Source organism: Bidens hawaiensis, unplaced genomic scaffold (assembly GCF_021521415.1).
Source record: "Bidens hawaiensis isolate Kalapana, Puna unplaced genomic scaffold, B.hawaiensis_p1.1 tig00005588_1, whole genome shotgun sequence".
Taxonomy (NCBI): Eukaryota; Viridiplantae; Streptophyta; class Magnoliopsida; order Asterales; family Asteraceae; genus Bidens; species Bidens hawaiensis.
Window position 1 is genome coordinate 1,251,580 of NW_027491362.1, and position 24,211 is coordinate 1,275,790.

The window sequence follows — 24,211 nt, forward strand, 5'->3', positions numbered from 1 at the left end:
TTTGAGTGTTTGTCAATATTACCCCCTAAATAATAGTTTAATGACATATAAATGCATACACTTTGTGTAGTAATGTAATGTATTGCCATATGGCCCGTATTAAAAGCCCAATGTAAGTCTTGTTCCTAAGGCCGAGTGTAATGGGCGAGGAAAGGGGCGAATTTGGGGCGATTTATGGTGGAACACCGCCCCCTGGGCGAAATTTGGGCGAAATGGGGCGGGGGCGGGATTAGTTTATCGTCTACGAGATGGAGAAATAATAATATAATAATAATGCCGTTGGGTAACGGCTAAATATATAAAAAAAATAATTTAAAAACTTAATATATATATCAAACTTTATCTAACCATTTTCACCCTATCATACACAAACTCAAACATAAAAATACCAATCATTTTTATTATTTCATACTTCTTCAAACTCAATGAGTTCCCCGGATTCCACGAACTCTGCCGAGATTTTTGATCAATTAATAAACGAGAGTCGAAGAATTCATCAGATTCACCGACAAGTGGCGGAAGAGCATTTAGAGGTCACGAACACGGTTCGGGCCGTTGCCAATAACATGGTGTCCGGCTCTGCTCCATCTACGGCACCACGTAGACGGTCATATATCATTCGGGATCGTACGCAAGCGAACGCTCGTTTGATGAAGGACTACTTCGACGACACACCTACATTTAACGACGTTATGTTTCGACGTCGTTTTCGGATGTCCAAGCGTTTATTTTTGCGCATCGTTGGAGATATGGAGCGGGAGTATGAGTATTTTCAACAGAAACCCGATGCAAGAGGATATTTAGGATTCTCCACCATCCAAAAGTGTACTTCGTCTATACGCATCCTCGCATACGGCAACACGACCGATATCAATGACGAGTATTTAAAGATGGCTGAGAAAACAACGAGAGATGTGTTGGAGAATTTTTGCATCGGTAATATTTAAATTGTTTGTATTAACTATTGTTTTTAATATAAATATTGTTTAATAATTTATTTATATAGGGATAATACAATTATACTCTCGTCGTTATCTGAGGATTCCTACTTCAAACGACCTGACTCGCATATATGATGTACACAAAAGCAAACATTCTTTTCCAGGCATGATCGGGAGTATAGATTGCATGCATTGGGAGTGGGCCAACTGTCCAACCGCATGGCGAGGTCAATACACTCGTGGTGATCATGGAGTGCCAACGGTTAGTCTTCAAGCAATTTGTTCACACGACCTCTGGATTTGGTCAGCCTACTTCGGCTCAGTCGGGTCCAACAACGACATAAACGTTCTCAACGCGTCACCCGTGTTAGAGTATTACATCAGCCGTAGCATACCGGTCTTACCGTTTTATGCCAACGATACCTTCTATCGTCACGAATACTATTTGGGAGATGGGATATATCCAGAGTACTCGATCATCGTCAAGACGTTTCAAGACCCTATCGAAGAAAAAAGAGATTATTTTAAGAAGAAGCAAGAGTCCGCGAGAAAGGATATCGAGAGGTGTTTCGGGGTTCTAAAAAAACGTTGGCATTATGTGAAAAACCCTTGTCGTGTATGGACGTTGGCAAAAATGAGCGATGCCATGTATACGTTTATCATATTGCATAATATGATTTTAGAAGACGAGGGAAAAGCAATATGTCAACACTATATACCAGGAAGCGTTCCAGAACAGTTCCCTGAACCAACCCAAGACCAACGAACATATAACATTCACCAGCTCACATCAAGTGATATACATAACCAACTGAATGCGGATTTGGTTCAACACGTGTGGGATAATAGTCCCGTTGAGGAGGACGAAGACGAGTACGAGGACGAAGACGAGGAGGAAGACAATGACGACGACGGGGACGAAGACGAAGATGAAGACGAATAAATTAGTTTTTTTTATAGAAATTTTTATGTGTATTTTTATTTTGGTGTGTTTTTTTATTATAATTTATTTTTATTATTCGTGTATTTTTTTAGTTTATGTATTTTTTTGTATTTATTTTTTAATTTTAATACATTTTTATTTAATTATTTAAATAAATTGGTTTTTATTTAATTAGATTAATTATAAAAAGAAAATAATAAAAAAAGACACTGTGGGCCCAACTTGTAGCCCCTACACCATTACACCTCAAAAATAAATTTCCACTCCATGCTGATTGGACGCCACGTATCACAATTCGCCTCCAATTATAGTCCATCCACTACACATAGCCTAAGACCTGCTCATATTTGGTCCAAAAATAATTTTGACTTTTCATGTAATAAGTATTTTAAAATTGATTTAGATATATTTAGCTGTAGTTGATTATACTATAACTTTGATGTGAAAGTTTAACCTTGAGGTCATTTAAAAAAAACCTTGTATATATCCATATCTTGCCAGCTATCTCCATGTTTTGCACGACAATTATTTATTCTTAAAATGAAACAATAACAATAAATTTTAGTAATTCATGATGGTAAGTTGGTAACTAAACAAATTTGTATCCAACTGCTTTGAAATTATTTTTATTTATTTACATGGGCTTAACGTTTTTTTGTTTTTTTTACATGAGATTTATGTTTTGGGTTCAATGACTGACACAATTTGGTTAAGGATGTGTTCTTTGATATAGTCATGTTCGTTGGGATTTAAATTAAGAAAGAAACACATGTGAACTTCTTGACGTACTCGTTGGATGGAAGGTCAGCAACTCTTGGACCATGTGATATTTTGCTCTTAGGATTGGTGGGAAGGAAACACGCATGTGTAGATCTGACAAGGGTTTCGCCTCTTAGGGGCTTGAGTAGTAGTGTATTCACGGTGGGTTAAGGTGCATTAAAAGCGACATGATGCGAAGTGATCAAACACGAGAAAACAGTCTTGGCAACCAACACCTATTTACCCTTTTCGCGTTTGATATTTTTGGTTTCCTAGCGCATAAGGCAGTAGAACTACTTAGTTATGTCCAGTTGCTCATGAATAGTAATGTTATAACCAGGGCCGTCTTTGAGAATAGTTAAATTTTTTTGGGTTGAAGGCGGAAAAAATTGTGCCTTAAGTAAAAGGGTTTTTGTTGGGTTTAAACAATTAAATTTTTAAATAGGCTTACTTGGTTATGATTTGGGTTGTGTAAAAAAAAATTTGTTTATAAAATAGGCTTAAATTAGTTGAATAATTGAATTTAAACACTAAAAATACCTATGTTTTTCATAAATATATATTTAAAAAAAAAGGATTTTTTTTAAATTTTCGGGCTTAGCGTAGTGTCGGGCCGGTGTTGGTCGATCATCATGCCCTCCTTCAGATTTGTCCTTGATTATAAGCTCACGATCTATGAATGTTATTCTTAAACAACTTAATATTGCTATCCGAAAAAGGGTAGAGGCATAGTTTATAGTCGAACAAATGTTATGTCTGCGTGATTTCAAAATCCCTTTACAAACAACACATTTTTATGTAAAAAGTACATATAAATGTAACAAAGACCGAAAAAGTATGTGCATGAAGACCATATTATCAACAATAAAAAATTATTGCACCATACTTACAAGCAACTAAAAGCTTTAGCCACTTGACTTGTTCAACCATACCTTCCCAACAGTTGGTCAAAATGGTTATAGGATTTAAATATTAGTAAGTTAAAGTCCCAATGTCATATGATAGGGGTATACTCCACGGTTTCTAAGGCTGAGGGGTGTGGGGGCTCTAACGGGGGCGCGAGTGGGGGCTCCAGCCAATAATATTGTGACGTGTGGCAGAGAGAGAAACTGGATAAGATGGGTGTTGGAGCCCCCGCTGGAGCCCCTGGCCCTGGTGTGGAGGGGCTCCAGCAGGGGCTCCAGCGGATTTTTTTTTTAATTTTTTTATAAATATATTCAAAAAACGTATTATTAAAAAAACTCATAAATTATTAAAAAAACACACATTAAAAAAAACACATTAATATCTAAAAATAAAAAAAAAATTAAAGTACTAAAAAAACATCGATTGGTCTGGTGACGACCATAAATCGTCGTAACTATAACCTGAATCTAGGTTTGGGTACCAATTTCCAGACATGTTTTTAAAAAAAAGTTTGGAAGATGGGTTGATTTTGGGTTTTTTTTTGAAGTAGTTGTAATTGTTTTATGTGATTTTGGGTGTGGTAATTGTTTTATGTGATATTGGGTTTATATATAGGAAGAATACTTTTTTTTTATTAAATTAAAGAGCCCAACGGCTCATTTCTGTACCCCCAACGGCTCTTTACGTCTCCCAAACGCCTACAGCTCCCGCGAACCACCTTGCGCCTGCTTTGAATTCCGTGCTCGCGCCCCTCTCGCGCCCCGGTGGTGTGGTGCTCGCGCCTGGGGGCGCGAGCGGAGGGGCTCTCGCGCCCCCGATGAAGCCCCACACCCCTCAGCCTAAGCTGGCTTGCGACTGTATTTCCATACTTTATGATTAAAAGGCCAACAAACACCACTAGCAAAATTGTTTAATCCAAACCTTTCCAATTACATTTAAGTGACCTGCTTCTTAAACTTTAAACTTATTTGCAAGATTTTAAACAACATATATAATTAACAAATATTTTATGGTATGGTTGACTTTTATGATTATGAAAAGTTAATATGTTTTTGTTAAAAAAGATCATTGTGTTGACTGTTGAATATGTAATCAATATGTAATCAAGTAACCATTGTTTAATATATCTTGAAAAGGTTATGGTGTTTGGTCAAGGAATAACTGAAAAGGCATGATCCAGTGTCCGTGAAGCAAATGGGCATCATACAAGTGGTGTGTCTGTTGGTCCAAGAACATGCAAAAAAGTAGATTTTTGGAGCGTATGACAAATGGAAGTAACAAAAATACAAGTTGGAATTGTTTTTTTTAGGTAAAGCAAGTATAAAATACTATCTCTAGCCCATATAAGCCATCAGCACATTATGCACTCGGAAAACTTCAATTCGACTCTATATATACTAGCTTACACAAATATTAAATGACTCGGTATCTAATCGACTAATCCCGTCGTCCTAACCGATGCAAGCTTTACTACATGAATTACCATTCAAAGGACATCGAGTTGTTGCCTCGGAGTGAATCATTGTTGTGTTATATTTTTGTTACTGCTACAAATATGGGATTGTTCTCTTAAATTTAACCTTGTTTTCGAAAAATGGACTATATGATGTTGGACATTTGCATCATATTCAATGCCATCCTCGAGAACCCTATAGATTCTGGGGCACGGAGCAAGTAAAAGAAAATGGCCCTGTTATTTTTTGTTTTTTTTTAAATGTCACTCCAAGGATTTGAAAATAAAACCTTTTCGTTTCATACACCAACATTCTTTCAATTACACCAAATAACCATTTTGTAAGATTTTGTTCTAAGTTTTTTTTATATGTAAAACATACATAATTTTTGTTAAATCAACTACATGCCCCTAGGCGGTCACCGCTCCTCCGGGTCGTTGCTTGGTCATACTAACAAGTGAAACCCATTTCCTTGGTAAACAACCATTATGTTTTGTTAGGAAATAAAACATATTGATGTTGACGGGCATGAAACCTTGATATATAGCTTTGTATCCACATTTTTTTTACATATTTAATTACTTTCATTTTCTACTTTCTACTCTTCATTCTCAAATAAATTATAAACTCTATGTATTCTCTAGATATGTTAACATTTATCTTTCTATAAACATGTTCACTTTTGAAATATATATTTGTCAAAAATATATGGTAAATATTAATGTTAGATTAATGTGTAAAATAGTATCATACTTTTTCAATGATATTAACATCATTATGAGTTTAAGTGTCCGTTTTCAAAGAAGATTGCTTCTTGTGATAATAACAATTTTATTTGGCACAAAATAGCTATGTTTTATTTAAAAAAAATGTAACTGCTTGAACCCATGGTGAATAAAAATTTAGCCCTCATTGTCAATCAATATTGTTGTTTTGTTTAATTGTAGCTCAAACTTTGTGGTTTTTAGGAATATCTCATAAAATAGTAACCAAGTTTTAAAAGTGTTCCAATTAGGTCACTTGTGCATATTTTTTTCAAATCGGGTCACTAAATCTTCAAATAGAGTCTCACCAATTTTTTTGTATGTCAAGAAATAAATGGAGAATAAGATGTGGGGGTCGGAATTTGCTATACATGTAGTTAAATTTTGAAAATTTTAAAAAACGTTGATTATATTGAAATTCAAAAATAAAAAATAAAATTCACGTCGCCACTCAACGTCAACATAAAAAAAATATAAAAAGATTTCTTATGTGAAACAAAAAAGAAAAAGGTTAAAAAAACATGTTAAAACTTTTAATTTAATAAAATATGAAAGTTGAATGACTTAATTTAAACACTTTTTAAAAGTTGAGTGACTTAACTGATACATTTTTGAAACTTGGTTACTATTCTATGAAATTCCCCCCAAAAAAAAAAAAAAAAACAATGCTAAACATATATGCGAGATGGAATTTTTTTAGGATAAGTTAGAAGTCACTTATACTAAAAAAATTCCATCTCGCATATATGTTTAGCATTGTTTTTGGGTTACCGAGTAGATATGCTTTTGTTGTAGATGAGATTAGAACTCAACACTCAAGCGTGTTTGTATGGAAAAAATTCTAAGATGTTCCCTTCCTTGAAAATTCCCTCCCAAGTACCAAAAGGCACGAGTGTTTATCAGTTTGGTTTTCGATTACTAAGTTTGATTTAAATTTCTTTGTCAAACTTGAAATTAGATCGAGATCTTATAGTCTAAACTTAAACCAAAAATTGAATTTGATTTTTGGTTTGGTTCTAGTTTTGCTTACAGTATATATGAGAACTGTAAATTTCAACATAGCAACTAGCAAGAAGCCAAGAATGAGCTCATTGGAATGGAGAATAAAGCTATTACAACTTTTGTTCTTGGGCACTAAGGGGGTGTTTGGCCTAGCTTTTTTAGCAAAGCTTATAGCTTTTTTCTATAAAATAAGCTTAACTTGTGTTTGGTTTAGCTTTTTTAGCTTATGCTTATAAGCTAATTTGAAGAAGCTTCTTTGAAGATGGTTTTTTAGCTTATTTGAAGAAGCTTATTTGTTTAAGGGGGTAAATTACTCATTTGCATTCAAATAGTGATGAATTAATAATATTGAAGCAACTTATTACTAATTGAAATTAAAGAATGATGGATTTAACAACTTATTAATACATATAATCAACTTATAGAATATAAGCTAATCCAAACACTTTAAAACAGCTTATCAAATAATAGACAATAAGCTATAAACTACTTTAAAATATAAGCATAAGCTAAAAATTAAAAGCTAGGCCAAACACCCCCTAAATATCTTAGAGGAAATCAACTATTGAAATATTGTCAACCAAACTATTTTGAGGTATGTTCTTCATTTTGACTTGTCCGTGATTAAAAGAATTATAATAGTAATAAAAATCTATATAATCTAATAAATGAACTATAACTTCTCATTTATTTGTGAAACAATTTCTTCATAAAACAATAATTTTCGGAAGGTCATAGGTTTCACCAAACCTAGATGACCCTTAAATGGGTTATAACATCTCACTTAGGTTAAAAAAATAATAATAAGCGAGACATGGGTCTCACCAAGCCCGAATAGCCAGTGGATTACAACATCTCGTTTATTTGTAAAACTCTTTAATTATTAAACTTAATTTAATTTATTTCCTCTACATATTCTCCATCACCGGTTAACTTCATATTACCACCCATCATTGTCAACCTCCACTCTCATGCATCAACCACCATCGTCACCTACATCAATCGCCCCTTCTTTGTTGTATTTATCCTGAATCGTCAAATGAACACCAGTTAATTGACTACCGGTTTAGATCCAGTCCCCTTATCCTCTCTATTGTTTATGAAACTCTATCCAGGTCTACTCGTTTTCATCTTCATCAATCATACCGCTACCACCACGCCAACCTTGATTCCATACCTAGAACGGCTGCTACTAGTGGTAAATTACTAACATACTATGTTATCTAAAAGTTTTAAAAGCATGTCTTGTTTAGTTTTTGATCTTAATGCTCTCTAATACAAAAATGAGTTAAATATTATTTCATTTAAAATTTAAATGAACAGTTAATTAACATAAATAAACGTAAACGAACATAATTGAACAAAGTGATAAACGTATAGAAATAAACAAACGAACAAATTTAAAACAACAAGTAGATGATTAATTTAATGTTTCATCCATATATGAATATAACCAAACATAAATTGATCAAAATAGGTCTAAGTATATTACAAATTTCCTCACAATAAATTAAATTAAATTCTAAAAAATTTTATTCATAATATTAAAAACGACAAATGTAAAAAAATACAGTATTACGGAGGCTAAAAGCTAGTACCATATAACTTCAGATCAAGCAATTTTTTTTTTGTTATTTTCATAAAAAACATGATATTTAAGGTTTTTTTTTATATATCTTATGATAAATACATTGAACGCGAGCGTTGATAGATTTTTTTTGACGACAAAGAATCTTACGTGTAAACCTATCCTTCTCGGGTTATGTCCAAGGTCGATTCCTCGACCGTCGTGAAACCGTACCCCTTGATGCACGAGAACCGGATGGAATCCATAAATGATAAACTTTTTAATTTATATTAATTGAAATTTTTTAACGTAGGTTGTTAAACTAAGAACTCGGCTTGTATTTTGTGAATAAATTTACAAAGTGAGCATAGTGCCCACTCTTTGGGTAGCAAGGTTATTAAATTCAAACGTACATTTTTTTCTTTGGGTAGACATTCATTACATAGAACTCGTTTACCTTTTTCATTATATTTGCAAATATAGCCTAACTTTATTACCCACACTAACACTTGCATGATAAAGGGTGTGTAGGGTGAGCAACCGGGCAAAACTTTTTTCTTCTCTTGCTTGTGTACCATAGGTCGATTAACATATATAAACAAAGTTATAAAGTTAACAATAATGTCATGTTATAGAGAATAGAGGGGTCCAATAAATTAATAATCATCTACCATTAGCTCACAAATTAGCTAATCATTTAACCAAATTTGACCCTTTTAAACACTTAAAACAATAACCTAACAATATATAGTTTTTTTTTTCTGTTTCCTAAAAGTTGAGAGAGCATATATATCAAACGACCATCAATTATTTAGTAATTGAGATATCTAGTTTATATTTTTGTGGGTGTGAGTGAATAGTATCATAACATAACAATAACCAATGAAACAGCAATTAAAAGAAAATCTTGCGGCAAAGATCGTGTATAATTAAATGGGGTATATTTAACTATTTAAGGGTAGTTAAAATATTGGTTATGTCATAAGATTTCATAGATTGTTCACCAACTAAATGTCCTCTTATCTTCCTATGTCCATCCATATCTCTCACCAAATCCTATACAACATCCAGCCTGGTGTAACTCAATATGATACAAACAAAATATATACAAACGCGTATATGAGATTTCAAATTATATATACACACATTATATACGGTGTTACTTGTTAATCAATTTAATTACTAGCTTTAAAATGTGTGATCTACAATTCTCCACGTAAGTATAACTTTTCTATTTATATTATCATTTATTTGGAGAAGATTCTCATGTTTTGAGTTGGAGCACGTACGTACTACGTAGGTAAATCTCAAGAAACTTTACGTAGCAAATGCACAAGTAAAATTAGGGGCCGCAATTGTTGGAAACACCCCCCCCCCCACACACACACCCACACACACCCCCCCCAAAAAAAAAAAAAAAAAGAAACTCTAAACATGAGCTGAAGCTAACAAAAAATATATGTTTTGGGTCAACTAATATGACCTGCTTAAAAACAGGTTAGGTTCGGGGATTGGTCATATAAAAATGGCACCAACCTGACCTGTTAACCCATGTTTTTTTCCGTTTTCCATTTTTATGAATTTACATTTGTAATTTTTAATTCCTTTTCAAGATTTTAAATAATTTAGAAGAATAAATAAATTTGTATTACTCATTTCCTCTATCGACCCTAAATTATATCAACTTTGTTTTATTTTATAATATTTTTTTATAAATGGGCTTAAACGGGTCATATTCAGGTCTCCTCGAATTTATGTGTGTGCAGGTTGGAGTCGAAATCTTTGACACAAATAATAATATGGGTTGGGTTCGTGTTGCAAATTTCAACCCGTGACACGATTAAGTTGATTAACATCCCTAAGTAAGATGCATTAAGATATATTAGTTTAAAAGGGGTTCCACCTTGTCTCCTAAGTTTAACTTTGTTAGTAGTACGTCGTATTTCTTGCAGTAGTTTCTAACATGATTTTCAAATCTAATATATATTAGTTTAAAAGGGGTTCCATGTTACAATAGGTATTGTCACCTATCAAGTATCAAACATGCTTTGATTCTGAAGAGGTAGGTCCCAGCAGAGGTGGTTAGGACCCGCAAGACTCCTTAAAAGGAGACGTCTGCGCAGTTGAACACGCAAGACTCCTTAAACGGACGTCTGCGCAGTTGAACACGCAGACTTCACCATAAGGACGTCTGCGCCGCGACCTACCGAACCCGCAGGACCCACCACGCTCAGAGTTGTGACGACCTCACATGCGGTACGCAAGCTGGTCTCGCAGGAAATGCCTCCCTATGGTTTCCAAGTAACCCGCCTGTTCCCGCAGGCGTGGGTACCCGCCATTAGGGACTGGCCACCCGCGCAGCATGGCTACACGCAGAAGGCTCCAACTCATAATAATTCAGTAGTCACCTGAAGAAGGAATGAGCAAAGCCGGGAACATTCCCGCATAAAGGCGGGAGGGGGAAAACTCCCGCCTAAATAAGCCAGTCCGTATAATAATGGAGGATCTTTTGTGTGATACCTGACGAGGTATGGACAAAAGATCTGACCAACGATACGACAGCTCACTGACAGCAGCATGGCAGACAACACGCCACAGCACTGTGACCAATAGCCGCCGCCTACTCACCAACTCCTGCCATACCACGTGCCTAGCCTGTAGTTGGTGGAAAAGGAAAAGTGAACAGTACGCCTGGTCACTGTCAGCCGCTACCTATCCACCAATTACCAGCACAGCACGTGCGTAGGCCACAGTTGGCAGAGTAATAGGCCGGCTAAACCTCCTTGGAAACCCACCTTCGGCTATAAAAGACATCAAATGGTATTATCATTTCATCATCTTACATCATCTAATATCTTGTATAATTTACCTGATAACTGCTCTAGTATTATTAATATACTTTTATAATCAAAGAGTAATATAGACTGATTCTCACGCCGGAGGGTGGTCACAAGGAGGAACCCCCCCCCCCCTTTCTTAGTGACGAGCTCACGGTGTCTGTTTTGTAGGTTATCGGAAGAACCATCTTGCCGGAATTAACCCCTCGTGGGAAACGTCTCTTGGGCCCTCAGGTTACTCGTAATCTGTCGGGGTTCGATTGGTGTTTCTTCATTGGCGCCATCCGTGCATAAAGCTAGAACTTTATTTTTCTCCAGTTTTTTCAAAATCTCTGGAAAGATGGTTAAGGATACTCCGGTCCCAAAACCGAGTAACCAAGAGACTCCGGTAACTACGACCCCGGCTATAAGGGGGAATACCGAGTACACAAACTTTACGAACACTACCCCAGCTACCCAAGCCGGGGCAAGTGAAGTAAATAATCAGACACTGGGATTCACCGATACCCAGTTAGAAAATCAACAGACGAGGCTCCCCTGCCAAACACTCGATGAGGTCAAAGCGTGGGCCGAAGCACGTCAAAAAGAGTTCCAAGCTGAGTTGGATGAACGTTTACGTTCAATCCAACAAGTGGAAGAATTCGAGTACGATGATGATTCGGAGGAATCCGAGGAAGACGCGAACCCTCGTCATAGGGCGAAAGGGAAGCGTAAAGAAACGGATTCCCAACCGAGAAGGCGTTTTGGAGAAGCATTCAATCCAATAAACGTGGGCAACAGCCCACGGGACTTCTCCAAAACATTCACGCCAACGGCGGCAAGGGCGGGAACGTCCAAATTCGCAAGGGACAATGCGGAAGCAATCGCCCCAAGAAGTGCCAAACAAATGTCTAACATAGGCACGTACGATGGTATTTCTGACCCTGACGATCACTTGAACAGATTCATCGCGGGGGCGACCGTCAGTAACTGGACGGAACCCACGTGGTGTTATATGTTCCAAATGACGCTGGTCGGGGCAGCTAGAGCGTGGTTCGACCGTCTGCCGGTCCACCACATCTACGATTGGGCAGACTTCCAACAGAAGTTTAGCCAACACTTTAGTCAGCAAAGGAAGTACACTGAGGAGCAGTGGACAATCCTCAAGTGCGTCCGAGAGGACGAAGAATCTTTGCCTGACTACATCACTCGCTTCAACTCGAAGAAGCTAAGCCTGGGCAACGTTAGCGAAGATCTCGTTCGCGCCGCTTTCATCCAGGGCGCAAACGACCCGGAACTCATCCGCACCCTGACGGGCAAAGATGGCATGCCATCCACATGGGATGCCATCATGACCGCAGCTAAACGCTTTGCGGAAACCGAGAGGCAACTGGGTAGAGATCTTCCACAGAGCACGAACCTCTACACCCAGAAGACGAGGGAAAACAACGTCCTTACCGCCCGATTAAACAAAAAGAGGAAGCTGGGCATTTGGCAGTCAAGGGTAAACTTTGACACCCCGTCCGGTTTCCAACATCGGTTGGGCGGAAGAGACAACATGAAACCGGAGAAGAACTCCAGGTGGACGCCACTCACAAAGAGTGTGACCAAGATATTCGCCACGGAGGAGCTCCCGTGGCCAAAGGCTCCGTTTATCCGGCATCGCCACAACGCTGATCGGAGAAAGTATTGTGATTTTCACAAAGTCAAAGGCCACAACACTGAAGAATGCTTAGACGTAAAGGACTTGGTCGAAGCATTTGTCAAGGATGGGACACTCGCGCACCTTGTGGCGAAATGAGCGTCAAGCAGGCTGATGCGTGAACCCCACCTGGGGAAACGCACGAATAAAAATCGCAGCTTCAACAGAGACTACATACTGCGTAAACAACGAGATCCCGAACAAGATACATGTCGGCTCGATGGTGCTCCCATCCAAGCCACGCCTAATGGGAGCTCAATTACACAGTTTATGTAGATCAATTCCAAATTTGTAAAGAAAAGGCCTAGAGCCACTTCTAATGGAAACGATTCTCCTTCAAATTGAAGCTGATGATTTTATATTTGTATTTTATGAACTTTGCACATGAATATGCCGGTATCCGCCGCATCAAGTGAAGAATCGTTGCGTGGGAAAGGCGGCAAAACCCGCACAAACCCAAAAGCATCAAACCTTCACGTAGTTGACGCATCATTACCGATAATCCTAAACCTAGTTGACGCATATTTGGGGGATTTGATACATTTTTTCCCCTTTTTGTTGGAGATTTAGGACAAAACTACACTAAACATTATTAAAGGAATCTAACATTGTCCTTTGACTGCAAATTTAGGACAAAACAATTAGCTGTTTAGTGGTGTTAACACTTGAATATGTCTTCCTAATGTTTGATTTCTTTACTAGACAAATATACTTTTGATTAAAAGTCTTGATACTAGGAATGTTGTCTACTTTTCCATGTAATTTAATGTTGGTTGTCCCCTTTGAGTTTTTTTATTACATGGTGGCAACTATATACTTCATAAGAAGTCAAGACATATGTACTTAATTATAATAAAGTGACATGAAATATATTAAATAATTATATAGAGGTAGGGTGCCAAAAAGACCAAAATACCCTTAAGGACTACCCGCGAGTCAATCAGAAGTCCCTCATAAGGCACCCGCGGGACATATAAATCATCCGCATAATCATTAGAGGAAGAAACACCCTCAAAGCACATGCGGAAGCATCATAGCACCCTCAAAGGTTATCCGCAAGAAGGAATATCCTTCCGTGTGAATAACCACGAGGTAAATGCTCCGGGACAGCTGTCAATAACCGATTATCTTCTAGAAGACTTGCCAAAATGCTTTCTTGAACAATACGTGATATCTCGGCCAATTAACCAGTGACATCTGGCAAGGTCGTTATAACCGTGCACATGACCAATATTCTCCCGTTAACCAATGATAAAGTAACACATGTCCAGGTTGTTGTACATGCACATGCAACGTATAAGATTAACCTATCACATACAGACACGTGTCCAAACGGTTATGCAGGCACCTTCTTATTGTACAGCTGGCCCAATTACCTTCCCACACCCTTCGGCTATAAATACCCTCTCGATCATCGTAAGGTATTCATTCACTCCCACTGTACTCTCTCAATTTACTTAAGTGCTTATCTTATACAGAACAGTACTTATTCTCACGCCGGCGGGTGGTTACGTGAAGACCCCTCCCCCCCCTGTCCTTCCCGTAATGAGCTCACGGTGTCTGTTTTGCAGGTGTTCGTCATTGGACTTTAGGCAATTGGGTTCATATCGTTTGGTAGTTAACCGTATCCTAACCTGTTGATTCATTGGATCCAGGACCCATACCCGGGGAACGGAACCGTGTTTCTTCATTGGCGCCATCCGTGTTTTTTGTTAGAACAGCAATTTTTGTTTTCGAAGTTACGATATGAATCAAATTCCTAAAGGGCCGACGGGAACCTCATAACAAACCCCACGTGTTACCAACCTAGAAACACGTGAGAGAGCAACGTCATTGTTCGCTCAGAATCTTACTCCCGATGAGCAAGATGATGTTGAGACACCCGGAGGTTTCACTTTGGGTGGTTCATCAACTCGAAGGCATCTTACCCCACTGGCAGACGCTGCTCCAGTGGGTACAAAAAACGTAGTAACACCAGCTGGTACCCCGCCCAACGATCTGGGAGGGATTAAAGCTCAGAGAGGTTCCAATTTGGGAGATCTTGGGCGAATTATGAGAGAAAGTCGCCGGACTCACCTAGAATTGGACCTCGAAGAAACTTCAGGTGACTCAGCCCTAAGGAAAACTCATACAACAAGCCACAAATCTGAGGAAAACTTGTCTCCGGATGAGTGGTTCCGTATCCAACAAGAGAGTCTGGCCGCTGAATATGGACGAAGGGTACGGAATGAACAACTTCACGCCCGTACCCTAAGTTATGATGATCCTCCTAGGAGATCTATTTCTCCTCCGATAAGAGGAAGTCATATTTAGTACAGTCACCCAGAAGAGCAATACCAGAAGGAAATCCCGATGTTACATCCTCGTCCCCGCATAAATATGCGAGTACTGTCTTACGAAGAAGAAATAGACGGACACGACTCGACATATCATCCGGGAGGTAGTTATTACAGCGGAGACAGCCGCTTTCTTCCATTTGGAGAGGCTAGTTACCCGCGATCGACTATTCGCCATGCAGAGTATTACAGCAATGCGGAACACGACTTCTCCAAAACATATCGTCCGGAGTCATTCGCAGAAAAATCCAAGTTCATTCCGGCCATCGCGACAGCTCCGTTCCCGATAAACGCAAAAATACCAACATCCGTTGGGACATATAACGGGATGACGGACCCCCAGTGATCACTTGCTGAGGTTCGAAGCGGTCGGAGGAGTTAGTGGTTGGACTCTTCCATATTGGGGCCATATGTTTGCATTGACATTTACTGGAGCTGCGCGAGAAAGGTTTGAAAAATTGCCTTGCGGACACATTAAGAGTTGGAAAGACTTCGTAGCAAAGTTTTCCCAACACTTTAGTCAACAAAAGAAACACACTCGTGACCCGTCTGAAATACTTGATGTAGTAAGGCGAAATAATGAATCCATTGAGGATTTCATTACCCGTTTCAATAATGAGAGCCTTAATATTGGCGGAGTCAGTGAAGACATGCTGAGAGGAGCATTTCGAAAGAATGTAAATAGTGACGCCCTGATTCGTACTCTAACCGGAAGAGAAGGTATGCCCAAATCTTGGGACGAAATAATGACGTCAACCAAGCTATTCCCAAGAACTGAGAAAACCTTGGGATCCGGCAGTCAAAAACAAGTGCCAAGAGTCGAATTCCAAACCCCAAGACCAAATAGACAGGCCAAGGGGCCAATTTGGTCTAGACTGCAACCAAGTACAGAAGCACCAAAGCAATTTGATGCGAGATCATTGATTAGAAGCAAGAATAAACGTAACTTTTCCGCACGTTCTTCCAATAACAGTTGGACTCAGTTGTCAAAATCTCCATCAGAAATCCTCACGACAGAGAATCTGACTTTCCGCAAGCCTCAACCATTACCGAGGAAATCATTCCTTGACGGTAACAAACGTTGTACGTACCATGATGACATAGGGCACAACACAAACGAATGTGTGGCCTTAAGAAATGAAATAGAGGCAGCGGTAAAAAACGGAAAGTTAAACCATTTGATCAAGAATGTAAGACCAGTGGCTGGTAAGCCTCCCGCAAAGGACAACCAGGGCCCAGCCAAAAGGCAAATAAAAGATCTGAACGTTCATATGATTCACGGAGGCCAGCAGACCAACGGAAGAGAAAATAATTTGAGGATGAAGAGTGGAAAATGAGCCAGTCATTTTTCCTCGTATCAAAGGAGGACCATGTAACAAAAACCCTTTGATAATTACTGCCTTGTTCGGACACTACCGGTCACAATATGTGTTCTTCGACACCGGTAGTACGTCCGACATTATGTATGAACAGTGCTTTGAACAACTTGAAGAAGAGGATAAAGAACGATTGCGACCTACTCACGCACCCGTTTCTGGATTTGGTGGGGAAATAATGAACCCGCGGGGTGTCATTACTTTCCTGGTTACACTTAGTGACGGAGTTCACTCACGAACCGAGGAGGTTGAATTCTTAGTTTTACCGGCAAGGTCCAAACATGATATTATCCTCGGACGGGAGGCAATTGGTGACTTCAATGCACATCCGTCCACAGCTCACGGAGCAGTAGGGGTCCCGACCCGCACTGGCGTAGCAATAATCCATGTTAACCGACATTGTTACACAGCTGAAAGTTCAAGGCCGAGCAAAGTTTCCAAACAAAACCAGAGGACTGAACCGGAGAAGTAGATCCTCAACAAGAAATTTCCCGACCAAACCATAGTAATTGGTCCGGCTATCTCCGAAATCGTCCGAATTTTTCTAGAAACAATTATTGACAAAGAATATCGACATTTTCGCATGGTAACCCGCGGACATGACAGGTGTCCCGCGGAACATTTCAGAGCACAAATTGAAGGTGAATCCGTTAATCACCCCAATTGTGCAAAAGAAGCGAAAAATGGGCCCCGAACAGACAAAAGCCATGAACGAGTAAGTGCAAGACCTTCTTCACGCCGGAATCATCGGAGAAATCAAGTACCAAACATGGGTGGCTAACCCGGTGATGGTCCCAAAAAGTAATAGAACATGGAGGATGTGTATAGATTACAAAGATCTAAACAAGGCATGTCCGAAAGATTGTTACCCACTTCCGGAAATTGACTTAAAGGTAGATGCGATGGCCCCATTCAAATTCAAGTGCTTCCTTGATGCCTACAAAGGGTATCACCAGATTCATATGGCGGCTGGTGATGAGGACAAGACAGCGTTCCGCACCGACCAGGGCACATTCTGCTACAAAATGATGCCTTTCAGGTTAAAAAACGCGGGGGCCACGTATCAAAGGCTGATGGATCAAGCCTTCAAAGGTCAGATAAGTCGAAACCTCGAAGTTTACATGGACGATTTAGTGATCAAAAGCATCGAAGAAGATCAAATGCTGAGGGACATAGAGAAAACTTTCGAAACACTGAGAAGTATCAACATGAAACTCAATCCAGCAAAGTGTTCCTTCGGAATGGAGGAAGGAAAGTTCCTCGGGGTAATCGTTACAGGCACGGGTTTCAAGGCTAATCCAGATAAGATACAAGCAGTAGCCCGCATGCCATCCCCCGCATCCCTCAAAGAAGTCCAAACACTTAACGGGAGACTAGTAGCATTAAATAGGTTTATGGCAAACCATGCTGCTAAATCTTATCCGTTCATTTCAACTCTGAGAAATTGCCTCAAAAAGGCACAGTTCAGATGGACCCCGGAAGCCGAGCAAGCGTTCCAAGAAGTCAAGAAGTGTTTAATGGAATTACCCACGTTAACCGCTCCACACGCGGGTGAACCATTAACACTATATTTGTCGGCATCCGACATTGCGGTGGGGGCTGTTCTATTGACAGATAGGAAAAATGTCCAAACTCCAATTTATTATGTCAGTAGAACATTATCAGACCCATAAACAAGATATCCAATGTTGGAAAAGCTGGTATTGGGGCTGATCTATGCAGCCAGACGAATCCGCAGATATTTCCAGGGTCACCCCATAAATGTGTTAACCAGGTACAAACTCAAGAACGTGTTGAGTAAGCCTGAATTGTCCGGTCGGCTAGCAAAGTGGGCCATCGAGTTAGGTGAATACTCAATCGAGTATAAACCAAGACCGGCAATCAAGGGACAAGTGATGGCGGACTTTGTCATAGAAGTTCCGCAACACAAAGAACAAGAATGTTTGATCGAACAACAACCCCAACACACCTCCGGAACAAGGACAAGTTTGGTCATGTTTTACGGACGAAGCTTCAAGCAGTGAAGGATCGGGCGCAGGCTTCAGGTCAACCCCGAGGGGCATGAATTTACATACGCCATCAAGTTGGACTTCAAAAGTACCAATAATGAGGCGGAATACAAAGCCTTCCTCGCAGGCCAGCGGATAGCGAACAAGCTTGGGGTAAAACATTTAGAAGCTTGGGTGGATTCCATGCTAATCGCGGGACAAATAACTGGAACGTATGAAGCTAAGAACGATGTTATGGCTTCTTATTTGTCCCAAGCGAGATTCCTGATTTGCCAGTTCACGTCTTTCAATATTATTCACATAAAGAGGAGTGAAAATAAATCGGCAGACGCCCTTAGTAAGCTAGCTTCAACGAACTTTGAGCATTTTGCCAAAGATATTAGGGTAGAAGTCTTGGACCATCCATCCGTTCAACAAAATCAAGTCCTGGTAATCCAGACTGGTGTCGAGTCCTGGATGACACCCATCAAAGCTTACTTATATTCCGGAGCACTCCCAGCAGGAAAAGCTGAGGCTCGGAAGATCAAGCACAAAGCTTTAAACTACCAGATGACTGATGGCATTTTGTACCGGAGATCATTCCTCGGCCCGCTGTTACGATGTGTAGACGCAGAGGATGCAAATTGCCTAATTCGAGAAATTCACGAGGGTATCTGCGGACTACACGCGGGGCCAAGAATGACAGTTGCGAAAATTATGAACGCGGGATACTATTGGCCCGACATGCATTTGGACGTTGTACAAGAAATCAGAAAGTGCGATTCTTGCCAACGACATGCCCCCAATACCTTGCGTCCTAAAAATGAACTGATCCCGGTCACTTCTGCCTGGCCGTTCCAAAAATGGGCTATTGATATTATGGGACCTTTCCCAGAAGCCCCGAGACGAGTCAAGTTCCTAATAGTGGCCATTGATTACTTCACCTAGTGGGTAGAAGCCAAACCAGTCGCCTCAATAATGGCATCAAATGTTAAGAAATTCCTGTGGGAATTCATCATTTGCCAGTTTGGCCTCCCGCAACAGTTGGTAAGTGACAATGGGACCCAATTTTCCGATAGCGGACTACAAGAATGGTTAAGAGAACTTCAGGTAACCCAAGTTTTCACATCTGTAGCTCACCCGCAAGCAAATGGTCAAGTTGAAAGGACCAACCGAACTATCAAGGAAGGAATTAAGGCGAAGTTGGGTACTAAATGGACTGGTTGGGTTGAGGAGTTACCCCATGTACTTTGGGCCTTCTGCACCCAGAAAAACTCTAGTAATTCAGAAACGCCGTTTAGCCTTAACCTATGGCACTAAAACCATGATTCCGACAGAAATCGGGATCCCATCCACGAGGGTCCTGTTAATCAACGATAACGACCGTGAACTCCGGATGAATCTCGATTTGCTCGAGGAAAGACGAGAATTAGCATCGATTCGCGATCACAATTACAAAAGACAACTTCAAAAATACTACAACTCGCGGGTCCAAGTATGCGAATTCTATGCGTGAGACTTTGTCTTCCACAACAACGAGGCATCCGGACAAGTTAGCCCCAACTTGGGAAGGACCTTATAAAATCAAGCAAGTGCTATCCAAAGGTGCCTACAAGTTGGAGAAATTAAATGGGACTGAGATTCCTAGGACGTGGAATGCAGCACAATTAAGAAAATGTTACATGTAGTGCTCCTAGTTGTATTTTATTTTCGGCCTGCGCGCCCACATAGTTCAGTAATTGTGTAATTTCCTTTGACGGCTTATGCCTAGTTATAAAGAAACTTATGATAGTTATGCACTATTTTGATAAGTTGTAATCTTTTATTTACACAAACGAAGTCCCGGATAGACACTTATATTATGGTACATAAAACAAAGTGCACCGGAAGAAAACAAGACTTCTTATCGGATAGTCAAATGAGATTACAAGCAGAAAGAGTATTTACAATAAGGACCTATACACCTATGGGGTAGCATCTTCTTCCGTGGTGTCATCAGCTTTCGCTTCTTCCTCATCAAGGTTCAACAAATTCTTCAATTGATCTATAGCATCTTCTTTGTCCGCAAGCTCCGATATATTATCGGAGAGGGAGAATTTCAGAGTGTCATAATACTTGGTTTTCTCGATAAGGATGGAGGCGGTATCCACACCAGCCAAAACATACTCCTCTGGCACTTTCCCTTCGGAAGCAAAATTATAGCCTTCTTCAAAACTCATTTGCCGGCCTGCTTGTTCGGAAGCACGGAGAAGTATTGTGACACAGTTCCCAAGGTCATCACTATTTCGAACATCAGTAATAACCTATTAAGCACAACAAACAGGTGTAAGCTCATACACATCTAAACGGATTAAGCTAAACAGACTTAGTACCTTGGGAATCGCTGTTGATATAAGCCACTTCTTGTCCGCAGAGGAGATCCATCTTATGCTTAGCACACTCCAGCGCTTGGTCCCGACTCTTAGCATTAAGAGCAGACAAGCGCTTGTCTTTAGCTGCGGAGTCAGCCTGAATGGTCTTTATCAGCTCAGCTTGGTCAACCTGCTGTTTTTGGATAACAACCCTAGCTTCCTCAGCAGCAAGATGTTCGACCTTCGCCACTTCCATTGCTCGATGACTGTCTCGAGCATCAGTTAATGCCTTGAGAGCCTCCTTCTTGGCATCAAGCAAGTTCCGCTCAGTTTCCTCCAACTCATCATTCATAGCTAACCAATCCCGGCGAAGTTCCTGGTTGGTAGACACAGCGTTCGCCACGTGATAAGAGTTGGAGTCTAACAGATCTTTGCGGACGCGGCGACGTTGTCGTTCCTTCTTTGCAGGAGGAAGACTCTCGTCGAGATATTCCTGGCAAACGTCCGCATCATTCAACAACGAGTTCCGCCGTAACGTCCATCGGGGATGATGCGGAGTAGTGTCTTCACCTACTTGAGAAGAGGAAGTTTGCCCGGTACGTCTAAACACATTAACCCTACCCTGTTTTTGGAAATCGTGCTCATCGTGGGGTGGAGATGCGTGGAATTGATCAACCCCACCAGCCTCTTTCTCCCTAATAGGAGAAGAGTGTGCCAAATTGATCGGTGAGGTCGGTGGAGTATGGGTTTAGTAGCAACAGAATCCTTCAAACCTGGGGTATTCCAAACAATGAAAATCTTTAAGTTACCAAGAAGAAATAAATGGAAGACCTATCATAAAGGTTTAAAGCTTACCCTTGGAAACATCACGGGCAGCAAGTTCTCGAAGGCGGGCACCTAGGTCCAGAACCTCGGTTTTCTTTCCCTTCTTCTTCTTTTTAGGAGGCGCGGCGCCGGCAGGATGCGCTTTTCGCTTACCGGCAGCTTTAGATCCCTCCACCTCCGTTACCTGAGGTTCGCCCTCAAAGGTCTGAGGACCACCTTCCTCACCAGTTGTTGGGTCGGTGGTGGTCTTCAAATATGGCTTGCGAGTCAAACCTACAGAAGAGGGAGAAGGATTAGTAGCACTAAGTGATAACCCTCCTTCACAGAGTGACGACTCTTCGCTAGATGACAAAAGTACGATCACTCCGCTTGAAGTAACGGCGGTTACAGGGCGGGGTTGGGAAATACCTTCGCACTTCTTGACAAATGCCTCACCTTGTGCATACATTGCCTCAGAGACAATGGGCTCCGGGGTGAGGGTGGTGGAAAACAGGAAGTTGTCCCGCGTGCGCTCTAAAAAAGGCACGTCATGTTGGGCAATGGGGCGGCGCACCATCAGGCCCCCCACATTGTCCAACAAAGTGGACAAAACTATACCTTCACCTGCAATCAGTAGAAAAGTTTAAATAACAGAACGAAAAATCTCCGATAGGTACAAGTATCAACTTACCTCCGGCAGTGTTCTCATAGTAGGGTTCCAAAGCAGGAAACGGCCACAACCGACTCATCCTCGCATAAACCATCGCCCCTTCATGAATAGGGCGCATGGGCGTCGGCGTCTTGGTCAAAGTGTCAAACCATTTATGACCCTCATATTCAATAGCCGGAATCTCAGAGGCCGTATCCTCCGTCTTCCGTCGGGTCATGACAAAGGGAATGGTGTCCTCAAGAATCCAAAAGAATTTGGACTTCCACCCGTGAAGGCTCTAGAGCCACTCAAAGCCAACAGAACCTTTACCGGTGGTAGCGAAACTATACCACCCTTCACGGTATGTCATCTTGTAGAAAACGGCAAACATATTAACGGATGGGTCATAGTTGTGAGATTGACAACAAAACTCGAAATGACGAATCCTCAACATCCCAAACGGGTGAATCTGGAACAGATGGAGCCCGTAGGCCCTCATTATAGATCGAACGAACTTCGTCACAGGCAATCGAAAGTTACCTGTGGTAAAATGGTCCATGTAGACGGCAATTTTCTTCGCCGGGGGCTCCGTTGCAATAGCCCCTCTTGACGGACGTTCGGCTTCTTATTCCGGAGGGAAGCCATACACGTTCTTAACGCCCTCGAAGTCTTTCTCTTTGATATCACACCCGAATTCAGTAATAGAGGGAGGATTTTTCTTCTGGGCAGCCATTTTATGGAAAATATGTGAAATGGATATAAGAAAGAAGAAGTTCTTTGATATGAGTAAGAGAGAAAATATGTAAGAATGGATTGAAGACTTCAAGGCCTATTTATACCCATCGCAATTAATGCGACTGTCAGACTAACAGAAGAAAGAAGAAAGTCCGGGCCACAGGATGACTGACACGTCAGGCGGGAGATTCGAGAAAGTGCTTACAGGCTGTCAAAACAGGCGTTTTACACGTCCTGTCAGCCACCGTCTAAAAACTTCTCTCCGCCACGTCATCAGTATTATCTACCCAACTTGCACAAATTCAAAATTCAAAGAAAAACACTCCACAAGAGATAATGTGCGCATGAAATTCTTTTCATTAATATCCAAAAACAGTGATTACAAAAACATGAAAAGAAATTACAAGTTTAAATTCTAGCGCCTACACATATACCTAAGGGTTAACAGTATGAGCCACTTATTCCGCCTTGTCACAATCAGATTTGTCATCATCATCGAACTCATCATCATCAGATTCATCATCGATGTATACCCGCAGCTGCTTCATGCCGTCCGCGGACGAAGCAAATTCCGGAAGCATGTGTTGCAGCGGGAAAGTCAGGTCATCATACTCTTTCACCCGCATGTCCAACTCCTGCTTCGCGTCGAGGCCATAGAGCGGTTGACTTTCAATAGGTTGTCCGGATTGGGCGAATGCCAATCCTTCGTCAAAACCTTTCACCCGGCCAAAGCCTTCAGAAGCAGTCGTCAAGTTTACAAAACAATCAGTAAGCTCTGTGCTTCTCTTGACATGACGGATGACCTATAAACGAAGTTCGTCAACACCATAAAAATAAAAATGCGGGAGTTAAGTAGTATTTCAGAGAAACTTACTGAGTCAAGACCGCGGTTGAAGAAGTATTGCCTCTCCCGCTCAGCACGCTCCGCCCTGCCACGAAGTTCTCCTAATTCGGTGGAGGAGCGGGCGTCCGCTTCAGTTTGGGATTGCAAAAGGGAGTCATAAGCGGACTGCATCTCAACAGTCGTTTTATCTTTAAGCTCAGCTTGCTCTCCTTGCAATTTCAAAGCTTCCTCGAGCTCTTGAATCCGGGCATTTTGTTGTGACACTTCGTCCTGT

At 40.7% G+C, this 24,211-nt stretch overlaps 1 protein-coding gene across 1 annotated transcript; it reads left to right on the forward strand.

Annotated features, from left to right (window-relative positions):
- Positions 1 to 15,600: 15,600 nt before the first annotated feature.
- On the forward strand, positions 15,601 to 16,527 carry LOC143630223 (uncharacterized). The gene has a single exon (XM_077099292.1). The coding sequence runs from the start codon at positions 15,601 to 15,603 to the stop codon at positions 16,525 to 16,527; it is 927 nt and encodes a 308-aa protein (XP_076955407.1).
- The last annotated feature ends 7,684 nt before the right edge of the window (positions 16,528 to 24,211 follow it).